Source organism: Melozone crissalis, unplaced genomic scaffold, assembly GCF_028551555.1.
Source record: "Melozone crissalis strain CALT ecotype California unplaced genomic scaffold, PUWL_Pcris_2 ptg000014l_1, whole genome shotgun sequence".
Taxonomy (NCBI): domain Eukaryota; kingdom Metazoa; phylum Chordata; class Aves; order Passeriformes; family Passerellidae; genus Melozone; species Melozone crissalis.
In genome coordinates, this window is record NW_026535792.1 from 10535054 (window position 1) to 10549003 (window position 13950).

At 41.5% G+C, this 13950-nt stretch overlaps 1 protein-coding gene across 1 annotated transcript in view; it reads left to right on the forward strand.

Annotated features, from left to right (window-relative positions):
* Nucleotides 1–9933: 9933 nt before the first annotated feature.
* The window catches only part of FBN1 (fibrillin 1), a 142680-nt gene continuing 138663 nt past the window's right edge, over nt 9934–13950 (forward strand). Inside the window, exon 1 of the mRNA XM_054272493.1 lies at nt 9934–10100. Within this exon, the coding sequence (XP_054128468.1) occupies nt 9934–10100 (167 nt within the window). The remainder of the gene's footprint in view (nt 10101–13950) is intronic.

Here is a 13950-nt window from a genome sequence, read left to right on the forward strand (position 1 = left end):
CCAAAAGCTGTAAGATCCTGTTATGGCAAATGAAGTTCTGAAGTAACCCAAGGGATGGGCTACTTGCTGCCTGTGTTTCTGCCTTGCTGTCCAAATGTCTTTCCAATGCTGCTGCACCTTGCCTAGACCTGCTGTCAAAGGCAGTGGCCAGCTGTCTGGAGCTTGCTTTCTGTCCTGTTCATACCCTGTAACAGGCCAGCCTTCCCTGGGCTTTCTGAGAGCTCCTGGAGTATGAACAACCTTATAAATGAAATCACCACACTGTCTGCTGAATGCTTTCTTGCAGAAGTGCTGGAAACTGTGGAACACATTTTGCTGATCATCTGAGGAACGGCAGCTTCTACACCTGGCAGCTGCCAGATGTTGTTCTTGACACACAGCTGGCTGCTGGTAGCTCAGGAGCAGGGCTCAACAGTGCAGATTCCAATGGGTTTATAGCTGGGATTTGCAGATTAACACTCTGTTGTACTCTGCAGCATCTTCCTGGGCTACATCCCACCTGCATTCTTCAAGAAGGAAAGAAATTCCTCACGTTTTCTTTTGGCTCTCGCCCTTCAATCACAGTAAACAGAATTCAGTTCCAAATGTTTTAGAAGAGCTGTCTTATTCAGCATGGGGTTTGGATAAGCACAGGACTAACACTTCCCATACAATGGGTGTAGCCAATGGCATAATTGGTAATAGTCAGTTTAAAATGTTTAAACTTTATTCTTTTCTTTATTTTTCACTTGCAAATGGTATTATATAGTTTTTGACTGCAGGAAGGGGAAGGACAGTTTGTGAAATCAACCTGTCAAAGCAGGGTAAGTAGCTACCAGAGTTGCCTGAGTCAACTGCCCTTAAAATGGAGTTTGTGATAGGGGGAAAGATGGAAACCAAACAAAAAGAAATAACACAAAAAATAATAGATTTCAAATGCTGAGCTGCCAGAGCAGAAACAATTTCTTCAGGATTCTGTGGGGAATGACTGTTGTTGGCACATACATATCAGTGATCTGCTGAACTGATACAATGGTACAGTTGTTTTTATAAGACATCTAGCTCTGAATTTGACACTCTTGAACATGTGTATTAGAGCATGATACATATGTGAATTCTGAATACATATTTTTTACAAGTGTGAATAAATTCAAAAAACAGTTATTTCTTGGTTTAGAGAACACTTTTGGAATTTTGCTTTGTATTTTTTCTGTGTAGGACTTTGAATATTTAGTCAGCAAGACTGCACAGGCTCTTTGTTGTTAGGTTGCTGTTTGTGACAAAACCCCAAGTAGGTAAAGAGCCTCATGTACAGACCAATGAATGCAGAGAATTGCATACTTTGAGCAGGAGGAAAGATTTTGTAGCCAGCTCTATGGAAGGAATTGTTTCCAGCTCTCCATAAAGTTTTCAAATCTATGTAATAGGCTCTTTTCAGAAATTTCACTGCTCTAGCTCAGCTTAACTGATGGAATAGCATTCACCACACTGAAGTCAGGGCATGCTCTGAACTCCACTGAAATAAGTGGAGAGGAAAAAAAATATCTTGGGCTTGGACTAGGCTTATAGTGCCAAGGGAAGCTTCTCCAGATCATTGCAGTGCAGGGAAACTCTGTTTTCCCAATAGTTTATCATAAAATGTGTCCAGACTGGAGCCTCTGAAAGATTTCCTTATCTTGAAAAGGCACCATGAATCTCCTTATTGACATCATCCACTTTTCAGCCATAAAATTACACTTCCTTCCTTTTACTGATGAACAGGAGTTGGAAAAGTCAGCCTTAATATATATCCATAGATAGATAGACATAGATGTCCTTTTTCCCAAGCATCTCCTGTCAAGTATTTTTCCTTGGCTCTCTCTCATGTGTTTCAAGTGACATTTCCTCTGCCGACTCTGCCTGTTTGACCTTCATTCTTATTTGTCTGAAGCTGTGTGGTATTTTTCTTGGTATTGAAAGCAGTTTATGAAGCTAGAAAAAGTGTTCAATATCTTTATTTCAAATTTGTAAAGTGTCAAAACCTGACTCTTTAAAAAAGAAATGTAGCAGCTCAATCTCTTCTGAACTCCACCCCATTCATCACAGTAAAAGCAATTTTGGGTGGACCTGGTGTTGGCAATTTGTAAACCATTAGGGACATTCTAGAGGCAGTAATTCTGTGTTTTAAAAAAAGCTGAAAAGATTTTTTTATTGTTGGAATTTCTTCCCTCATTTAAACATAATCTGAATAATTTGTACTAGAAACTAGTAAAAGTTACTCTCATTTCAAGTGTTCTTAAATAGATTTTAACTCTATCCCTGTATCTTAATTTTCTGTGGGAGAGTAAAAAAGCTTTTCATCCTCCAAAAGGCATACAGAGCTTTCTTTCTGTCCCTTCTCATTCCCACTTTAAGCAACAGTATATGGAATCTATTGCAACCTCCTCCTCAAACAGCTTCTTTTACTTAATTTGACTATTGGTAAAATGAATATATTTTTTAATTAACTGCGATTTTTATTTTCAGTTTCCTTATAAGTAAAGGCAACCTGATTTTATCCTGAAAAAATAGCCATAAATCATCTATATACTGCAAATCAATCAGTTTGCCATGAGTTGAGCCAATGCATAAACGAGAAGGGGCTAAAAATGAGCAGAATATTCTGAGTTAATAAGAGGTTTGCTATTGATGTCTGTTATCCAAGTAACCGTACTGGAAGTGTACAATGCAATACATTAAAGATGTATGTATTAATAAATGCATCATGTCCTATCCAGTGTGGTGTATAAAGACCTTGCATCTGATGGACATTTGGAGGGAATGAAGGCTAGCTGCTGAAACTTGTGAACTGATAAAAACCCACCCAGTGATCCTCAGTAAGTAAATTTTAATCCTTTCAACAGACAAAAGTGGGAGGGAAATCCCCAAATGATTTTACACCCAGTAAGAAATCACAGACTCTAGATGAGGTTGTCTCAGTTTACTGGTATCTAGAAAACCTGAGGAAATGAAGTCAGCCTTTAGAAAGTTACTGAATAAAGGAAAGTGCAGATCAGAGCTGTTCTGAGCTCTTTGCTGGCCAAAGACTCATCCCTGTCCTCCGTGAGTCAGCAGCGCTCTCGCAGCAGGGGTGGCCAACTGCACATGGGCTGTGCTGTGGGACTGCAGGGAGGGGATCCTTTACCTCTCTTGGTGCTTTAGAAACTGCATCTGCAGTGCTCTATCCAACTCTGGGCACCCTGGCACAATAAAACCAGGCCCCAAACCCTAAACCCAAAAGCCACTGACAACTGGAACAAGCCTGGCAGGGGACACCAACGTGATGAGGGGCTAAGGCAATGCTCTCTGAGCAGAGGGTTCATCCCAATTTAAGAAGCATGGGTTAGAAAGGAGATATATACCCTGCTGTCTTCAGGGTATACAGCAGATAGAGCCTGAGCAGTGGTAAGATGAAGAGCAGGCACAAATTCTGGGGAAGGGAAATTCGTACTAAGTGTAAGAAAATTTTGTCACAGCAAGGGTTGTGAAACAATGGAGTAGGTTACTCCAGAAAAGTGGGGTGTCCATCCTTGGAGATATTCAGAACTTGTGCGGACAGAGGCTGAGCAACCCATTCTTAAGCTGGTCCTTTTCTGAACAGGGAATTGGACTGAAGGACTTTCACAAGTCCCTTCCTATTTAAACTCAGCATTGATTCTATCAGAGCTGTATGCAATGCTCTCATAGTGTTATTTCTCAAAGGAAGGGCCTTGCAAATGGAATGTGGTGGGTTCAGTGTCTAATCCCTGGTCTCCTATTACCTATTTTATTATTTTAACTGTATCATGGGGCAACTCCCTATCAACTGAGACATCACATAGCCAGAGGAACACTGGGATGGAAAACAGAGGCAGAGACACCCAATCCCTTGTTGACAGTGTTTGAAGGAATGTAGGGCCTGATTCAGCTGTCTTTGTTGGAGTCAGTAGGGAGTTCTGCATAAATCAGAGTTTAAAGAAGAGGCTCTTGGTTACTGATTTCCACCCACTTGGAATGTACTAATTTGGATAAAAAGCTATATCCATTTTGCTCAGTGTTTTAGCCTGAAAATTCACCCAACAGTTGGCATTTTATGCTAAGCCATGAAAGCTGTTTCACTTTGCTTCTGAGTTTACAGGTGGGGTTTAAGAGGTCATTGGGGGCAAATGTAAGACTGAGGAAGCTTGGCTTGCAGCTGTTACTGTGGCAAAATTCCCATTAAATTTGACTGGGTTAAGGGTTATTAGCTGACAGAAAGTAGTAGTATATATATTTCCTTTTCTTGCACTAAGGGTGGATTAAAATTCTGATTTTTAAATCAAAGAAGCAATTGCTATTGTTGAGATAGATTTTCTAGCAGTATATATGGAATTAAATACATCTCTGTATGTCTGTTAGATTGGGATTAAAAATAAAATTCCACTGTATTTGTAGTTATATTTTTATTCAACACTAGTCTTACAAAAATAGGTTGTGCTTCCCCTACCTGGAGGATAGAATGAAAGTCTTTGGATTTCTTCTGGTTTAGTTCTTTTATTTAGGACACTCTAAAGAATAACCCTGATAATGGATCTGCCTTCAGCAAAGGGAGACATAGGATAAGTTTTACCCTTTCTGGGTAAGGGTTGATTTAAAATGAGATCTAGATTTACAAACAAATAAAAAAATACTGAGAAGGGAATGTCTGAATTAGGGTCTGAGTTTCCTTTTACTTTCTTTGTCACTGATAGTGGGGAATCCAGGTTCTTTGGAGGAGAAAGAGCATCTGTTTTATTCAGACCTTAGTGAAGAGAAATGTATGGTTTTGGTGGGGTGATAAAAAATTTGCCGCCTTCTTGAAAATTGAAGATGTTATTTTGTTTAGGACAACTTATGATCTGTGTTAAACTGTTCCATAGAGGCATAAATAGGAGAGATGTGTTCTGAATGTAATAAAATGTTATAGGTTTATGCTCACTTAGGATACAACTGAGATAATACATTGTAATTTCTGCAGAAGCACATAGGCCCCTATTATCTTAGGCAAGAAAGAACTTTTTTATTTCCTCTCATATTTCTTATATTACAGAAATATTACAACAACACTTTGCACAGTATCACAAATTATGGAATTATATGTTAATGTAGGATGGATTTCTTTCTCCATCACTGTAAACTCTGCTGACAGATGAAAACTTCAATTAAGCCATTTGTAAAAATGAAGTAAAAGTCTGGGGTGAAATATGTCCCCATATCTATTAATAATGGATTCTACAGCTACTTATCACAGCTTGTCTGACCAAACAGCATTAAGGAAAATTGATGTTTTATTTTGAGTTATATAGGTATAAAAAAATTATACCTAATTTTTTTACTTTTTTAGATTTAAACCAGTTAATTGCTTGTCTGGATGTAATTACTGTTTGTGCTTTTAATGTACTTAAAAAAATACACACACTAAAACTTTCCCACACTATTTGTTTTCATTGGCATACCTCTTAATAAAGAAATATGTAAGATGGACATACTTATTTTTGCTCACTTGGGTTAGAGTAAATTTGCAGATTAAAAAAAATGCAATTATTGCAAAAGTTCATACAAATTGAAATAAAGAAAAACCTTTTGAAATGAGCTCCCAACTCATCATAGTACTTCTAGTGATAAGATTTTTTTATTTGCAACAGTTCAAAACAGTTTGCCTGAAATATGACTATTCTGCTAACCATCCTTCAGGAGGAGAGGAAGGAGTGTTTGAGCAAGATGAAGAGGACTGGCCAGCCAAAGGCCAGCAAGGAGGGAGACCAGTACTTTGCATCTCAGCTGCTGAGCATGAAGATCACCAACACTGCAAATTTCAGTCCAGTGTTTTTTATGTAAACCAAACAGCAGGACAAGTAAGTATGTCTCTGAGGATCAGCTACGTGTTAATAATTTGGGCACTGTGTAAAATGATTTATGTACCTGATGGTGATGAGCACAGGGAGGTACACTAAGGCATGGTTAGCAAGTAGGATGTCTTACTAGAGGAATATACTGGACTTGATTTAAAGTGTGTGTAAAGTTATGTAAATATTTAGGGTCACTGTTTCCCAGGTGATAGCCTGGTAAAGCGTGGTTTTTGTCTTTTCTATCATTCCTACTTAGAATCAATCTACCTGTAATTATCCTGCCCTGATATTGACCCTGCCACCACAATCCATGCCATCTACATCCTTCAAAATACACCTATAAGATCCTCAAAATCACCTGGAAGAATGAGCATTGTGGAAAAAGAGTTGCTTAAATGTTATGGAAAATTCTGCTGTGCATGTAGCAGTGATGTTATATGTCTTGTTCTTGGTGTCTTTTATTTTTGGATTTGATCATTTGACCATGGTTTGATCAAGGAACTCAAATATCACTGAGTTTCTGGATCTTGGCTAATCTGTGAGTTCATCTTTGTTTGTCACAGGAAATGGTGATCAACTGGATCATCAGAATTGCTTCTTAGTTGCCTTGGTTTTTTTCCCCTTAAGTGAAGCTTCAAGTGCCTGACAAGTGTTTTGGAGACCATATAGAAATCTGTTTGTCTAGATGTTCTTCAGAGTCCAAATGTTTGCAGAAACTCAAGTGGCTGTGGGAAAGAGTGTGGATGACCCTTATTAGTAGGGCCTGCTCTGTTCAGCAGCAGAGAGGAGAAGTTGTTTTAAGTCTTTGGCTTGTGACAGTGTATTTTTCTAGTGGTTTGAGAATCCAGGTGGGCACCATTTTCAAGTGGTCAACAATGTAAATACTTCTAATGTATAAGCATATTCTTTAAAATGACACACCAGAAGCTGATGATGTGCTGCATGTTTCACTAGATTAATGAACTTCCAGCCCACATATCATGTAGCATTACTTCATATAGTGTAATCCACATTTCTGCAACCATGCAAGATACCAAAAAATACATCATAAAATGTGCTAGAAGATATGAGAGAGTCACCCCATTAGCCTGGGACACAGACTAGATATTTTTCTAGTAGCTCATCCACAAAATTAAAGTGGTTGAAACAGAAAATATTGAAACCAAAAGAATGTTCGAGTAAATAGCAACCAAGAATTCCTTTCATAACTCACTTTTGTTTACTGGTAAATTCTATTTTCACATTGTGAACATAATTTGTAAATATCTAGTGTCATTTTTGCAGGTTCAGTTTAACTTCTATATTAACTAAGTAAATGCTTAGATTTTGCTGTATGCATAGGTGATAGTGAAGGAAGAGAGCTGTATAGCAATGTAATGCTTGTCCTGAATTTCTTAATGAAAGGGATAATTACTAGCACCTTTATCCTCATCTCTTTTTGGTTTTGAGCAAAATTTAATTTGACCCTGCAAAAGAAATACAAAATACTTTAGGCAATGCTATATTATCTCTTCAACAAGCATAGCCATAAAAAAAAATCTTAATGTGTCAGACATGCTTATGTGTCAGGCAAACAAAAACTTTGAAAAATCAAAGTTTTCCTATTTATTTCCTATTATTTAAAATCAAAGTATCCTATTTATTCTGTTAGATTGTAACATAAAAATCCATATTTTTCATTAATCACAACCCCAAACTTCTGCTTACTACAAATCAGTAATACTTTGCTTGCAGAATTGAAGTTAATTGGTTCATTTTGTACAAGTAACAAAAGAGTGGTATAAGGTGTGGGCTGCTAGTGTCTTGAGCCTTGTTCAGACACACTGAGGTGGCATAGTCTGTACCCCATTGCTTCTTTCTTGGGCTACTATCTCATAGTATTTCACATCTACATTTTACCTTATACTCTTTATCTGAAACTCTTAACACTACACTACTAAAGAGTGACATTGAAATCGTCAATATCAAATGACTGTTTTGTAATTTGCAGAACCTAACACTTGATTATAAAAATCAGCCAAAATGATTAGAAAGCTGCTATTGTGGCCAGTACATAGTTTACATACTTCCATGTATGTTTAGAAGGACAATACATATTTATGTATGTAATATATAAACTACTGGAAACTGATTCACACTGTATATTTCAACTAGTGTCTGTCATATCTTGTGACACCATTACAATTCAGCTGTAAACAGCTTGGTACTAGGAAATCTTACACACGACTTCCTTTTTTTCTGATACTGTTTTAGTGGCAGAATACACCATGCATTTATCTGGTATGGGTGGTTTGGCAGCTGCTGTGCCTGGTCAGCTGCTGGCTTATGAAATTGTGCAGCTGAGCATTTGCAACATCAATGCAATAATACAGAGCCACTAACCATCAGTACCTACCTGAAACTAAGAAAAAGGGAAAATACCTGAAAATTAGGAAATCCAACATTTCTGCCAAAGTATTTATATGTGAGCAGCAGCAGACTGCATCATTTACTTTCAGCCTAATTTTTTTGCTTGTTTGTTTTGTTTTTTTTGTATTTCCTGTCTATGTTGAAATGGGATAATCCTGGTACAGAGTTACTTGATAGGAGTGTATAGAATCTGGGCTTGAACTCTGTTAACTCTGTGTTGTGTTCCCTGCTCAATTATTTCAGTATAAAGCCTAAATACTTTTCAGGTGTTGGTAGTTGTTTGCTCTTTTTGATTTAAACCATAAATAAAAACTGCAGGGCTTTCTTTCCTTGAGAAGGATGAGGCAGGCATTTGTTCTGGAGCTGGCTGTGGAGATTTAGGAGTAGGTACAGAAGAGTTTGGTGCCTTGGTGTCTGTGCCATGTTAGTTGCTAGAAAGCGCATTATTCATTCTGCAGCAGCCTCTCCGGTAAAGCCACCATCCATGCTATTTTTCCTTATAAGGGAAACAGATACCTTTACGTTATTTTCATAAACTAGAGATGCAAAATGCTGCACCTCTGGGAAGTAGATGCCTATAGATATGTATATGTAGAGGTATTTAGATGGAGGCAGAGGCGTGCACTACCTTCGGTTCCCCCACTCCCGTCTGACACACTTGGCTCAGCACTGAGACTACCGCAGGCGCTGATGCCGCTGCCGCCGTGCGAGCCGGGGACCCGCGGGGTAACCCGAGCTGGCAGCGCTGCCTGGCCGCAGCTGCCTCCGGAGCGGAGGGAGCGGCAGCGCCGCGTCCTCCCGGGCAGCACCGCACGCTTCCCGCGGCGCCCGGGGAGCCTCTCGGGGCCGAGCATCCCCGCAGCCCCGGGCCGGCCGCAGGTGACCCATGGCGGGGCTGGCCTGGGGCTGGCCAGGAGCCGGCCGGGCACCGCCGGGAGCCCCCGGCTCGGCGGCTCGGGGGTGGGGGGAACATTTTTATTCTCCTCTCTCTCGCGAGAAAGGGTTGGGCGGGCGATACTTGAAGAGGAGGGAGGGGGGGAGAGGAGGGGAAAAAGGAGGAGGAGGAGGGAGGGGGCAGCTGGAACCGCAGCTGGATTAGCGGCGGGTGCAGCGGCCGCAGCTGGAACAGCAGCGGGAACGGCAGCCGGCGGCGGCGGCTCCAGCGGGTGCGCGCCCCTCGCAGCGCCTTCTCCCGGGGCGGGCGGGCTGGGCGCGGGGCTCCTGCCCGCGGCGCTCCGGCCGCTGCGGCTCCAGCGGTGCCCGGCTCGGGAGCCGGGAGGGTTCGTGCCCGGGGGACGCATCCAGCCCCGGAGCGGCTTCGGGAGCGGTGGCGGCGGCCGCGGTCTGTCCGCGGCGGGTGCGGGAGCCCCCGCGGATGCTGCTGAAGGGGAGGCAGAGCCCGCGCGGCCCCGGGCAGCCCCTCACCGTCCCCCGCGGCCGCCGCCTCTCGCGGGCGCGATAGCGCCGGGCTGGCCGGGGGCCGGGGCGCGGGGGCAGGCGGCGGGGGGCGCGGGGTGGCCGCGGCCGCTTTTCCTCGGTCTCTAACTCCTCTTCCTCCTCGTTTCTCCCCTCGCAGCTCGCATTGGAGAGGCTGGTCGGAGACAGGGCGGCGGGGACCGGCAGTCTTCGGCGGCGGAGAGGAGGCAGCGGCCGCTCGCAGCCCGGGGGCTCGGGGGACGCGATGTGGCGGGGGCGGCTGCTGGGGATCGCCCTGGGAGTTGCCGTGCTGTGGGCGTCCCAGGCTGGTGCCGCCGCCGCCGGGCACACCGAGGGGGTGAGCGCCAAGGAGAGCCGGTCCAGCCGGGCCAAGAGGCGAGGGCACGGCGGCGGGCACGACGCGCTCAAAGGGTAGGTGCGGGGTGCGGGGCCAGCCCCTCCCGGGGTGCCGCGGCGCGGGCCGGGCAGCCGGCGCACATCTGCCTCCGTGTGTGTGTGTGTGTCTGTGTGTGTATCCACAGCCAGAACCCCTTGGCGGTGGGGGCTTTGGGGGTGCGAGAGCTCCCCGAGCCCCCTTGGGGCTGCCCTTACGGAGGAGCGGTTTGGGCTGGGGGGCGCCGGACGCCGCCTGCAGCCCGGCAGGGCAGCGCCAGGGCTCGGGGCGCGGAGCCCGGCCACCCTCCCGGCCCCCTGCCCGACAGGGTCCTCTGCGACCTGCAGCCCTACTTCAGCTCTGGGTGGGCGATGCTTCGTGGGGATGAGCCGCAGCAGCGCGGAGGTTGCTAATTTATCTTCTAGGAAGGCCTTAGATAAGGGCACACTGCGGGTTCGTGCATTCCTCCCGCATCCCGCGCTTCTGCTTTGCATAAAAGCAGAATAACGGTGATGCCTGGAGCCCACAGCATGCCCTTGCCATCAGCTGTCCTCTCTCATCTCCACCTTGAGCCTTTTGTGATATTCATCTTGCTCTCGTATGGACTGTCTAACTCTCTAGTACGAGTGAACTCAACATACAAGAGTTTAATTTCTTTAGAAACATTGTGATATGTGCCTAGAAGAGAGGTTTTTTTAAAGACTAAATCTCCGTCAGGCAAACTTTTCCCCATTCTAATGGAACACCTTTCCAATGCAGAAATAGTTGTGAAGTCAGCTGAAAGGCATTGCGTGCATGTGCAGTTGAAATTCTAGTTCACTGAAGGTGAAAAGTTTGCAACAAAGTTATAAAAAAGAAGTTTCCTTTCTCAGGTGATCCAGTGTGCCTTTTCAGCACATAGCCAAATTTTTTCTGTTGTCAGACAGAGAAGAAATGTAACAAAAAATGTATTAAAATAGTTAGGCTTCTGTAAGGGATGCAAGCTATTGCTTATTTTGCCCCCATTTTCTCAAAAAGGAGCTATTACAACTTGTTAGAGGACTTGATGAATGTGCTTTAATTTCTTACTAACTTCCTCGTAGTTCTATAGTATTTTTTACCTATATTTGGATTTACAGTCTTGGCTTTTTTAATGCTTGCCTGATTGAAAAGGGTTTATGTTTTTAGATCTGCATGCTGCAAAAATGGATGCAAGCTGTCAGCATTGTTTCTCATCTGATTTTGCAGGATCAGACTCTCTTATTTCATTTCCTTATACCTTGTCACAAAAGAAATAGTTGGACAAAGCAGATCCAAAGTAGATGTGACAAAATCTAGGAGGTGTGGAGGACGTACAGTAAAGTTTGAGGGGCAATAAAAGATGATAATAAAAAAACATTTATTAGAAAGTGCCTGCATTCTTTAGAGTGTTTTAATGACCTTTGTTGTAATAGGATTCTAAGATAATATCAAACTGATAAACAGAATTTTTTGCTCAGTGGCACAGAATATGCCATCTAGCACACTGTGCTGACTTGGTGGAAGTTAGAGGCATGTTGGCTGAGGACAGAATTTCTTTGGTGTGTGTAACTGTCACTCTGAACTGTGCTGCTTAGACACAATGCATCCAGGAATGATATTTAATGTGTTAATTATTTTTGGAATCTAAAATGGGTTAGGGTAAGTATTTAATCTTATGAGTTGATTCTTATACTTAAAAGAAGCCTGACATCTTTTATGTCCTTTGCAATAATTCTTCCTTTTATCGTATGTTATCTGTGAGTTATATATCTGCTTAGTAATCTGCAAATCTGGAGATGTGGTCAACATAAATTTTAGTTTTTCTGTATCTTGGTCAGTTTTTTGGAATATTGCCAACATGAATGAGTGCCCCTGGGAAGCAGATTCTTAATAAGGATGTAATAATTTGCCAGATGAACTGAGAAAAAGACAAAACAAATTATTAGTTTGGTTTCTTGTTTGACCTTCTTTTGTAACCCTGATTTGAGGCTGTATATAGAGTTCCCTAATTGCTTGGAGAACAGTAATTTTGATCATTGTTGGGTGAATGCTGCTGGATATTTCCAGTTTAGAAGTTGTGAGCACTTTCTTAGGTGTGGTTCTGTACTGTACAATGTGAATAAAAAGAATTGTCATTCTAACAGACAAGGTTGGAACAAATTTGGAAGGACAGATAGAAAATATATTTTGAATGTATAGGAAGTGTACATACATTATTCATTGTAATTGGAGGACTAAAGCACTAAAAATATGATTTTACAAGAAGACATAGTATTTTTTTAACTTGTTCATCAGTACAAATACATTTGGGAATCTGTTAATTGTAATACAAGTCATAACAGATGCTGGGAAACTTTATTTCCGTGTTGTTACAGTTGACTAAGACTTTCTTTTCATTTTGAAGTGAACTCCTGCTCTGATTGTAAGGCACATGGGGATACATTTTTAAAGAAAACCCTTTTAAACTTCAGTCATTTTGTGTGTTTGATTATAATGACTATTGGAAGTCTTAAAGCATTTGAAAGTATGGAGGTTATTCTGTGTGTGAATACTGGTCTTGTATGTTAAAATGAAGAGGCTGAAGATCTGTTTCAGTTCTCATGATTTTTCCTACTAAACATTTTTTACTGCAAGCTGTTGACTGCAGGAGATGTTTGCTTTCATCTCTGTGACCTTTGCCTCATTGTTTATGGCAATGAGCTGTCCAAATGTATAATGTGATTCTAGAAGCATATTTTAATTTTAATAATTATAAGTTACTTGGAAGTGCCTCTTAGGTTCTCATTTTAAGATGTTACACTTGCTGCTCATGTAGTGTATTCAAAGTTTGAATCAATCCTGCTTTGGAGGCATTAAAGGTGAAGTCCTTTAAATGTCATCTGTGTTTGGCCTAACTCAATGGATTTTTATGTGCTGGTGCCTGATGCCTCTAAGTGATCAGAAAGCAATCAGAATAAAGGCAGTAATTATTAAAAAATATAACTAGACTCTCTGGTCATGGAAATGGTGCTGGAATCCATTACGAATCAGCAAGTTAAAATAATAAGCTGCTAGCGAGACACTTCTCCTCCAGATCCCCAGAACTTATCACAGTTATTGTGATTTATACTTACTGTATTGAGCTGTAAGGCATCAAGCCATTATCCTGCTACCCCTAAGCAACCAAGAATGCAGTGTCAAATTCTGTAAGAATTAAACTCTACAAAACTGGCCGTGAACAGGAAGTTCTTTTTAAACAATATATACTTGAACACAACCATTCCTATGTATTTCAATCATTTGGATATAAAGCAAAAAATAATTTACTGGTGATTCGGTTAGTATTTGTCTGAATACAAGAAGTATTGTACCCAAAGTCTTAGAATTAATTAGGATTTCTCATTTTCTGATGATGCTAGAAGACTTCAAACACTAATGAGTATCAGTCAGTTCTTAATAACATTTTAAGCAATGTTTGTCTTGTTTATTAGTCTCTTCTCAGTAGAATGACCAAAGAAAGCAATGATTTGCTTAACAAATAGCAGAAATTTTGAAAGAACTAAAATTTCTTCAAGATAGCTGAATTCTGACATGTTTCTAATTGGGAGACTAATTAAATGTACTTGTGCAAGAATTATTTAGTTTCTTAATTTTTATTAAGTTGAAATGATAGTGAATATTGGAGAACAGAATAGTTGGCTCCAAAAGGATTCATGGAAGTCTTGCATTAAAGATATTCAACAGGAGATTGAGCTTTTTGGACCAATTTCTTTTGGGTATCTCAAATGAAGACCATTGATACACTTTCCTGAGTAAACTTCGTTGGATTTGACCCTTTTTATGCATCAGTGCTCCCTGAAATAGAATAATCTTATTAATCTATAACTTAATTCTAGTGTTCAGCTATAT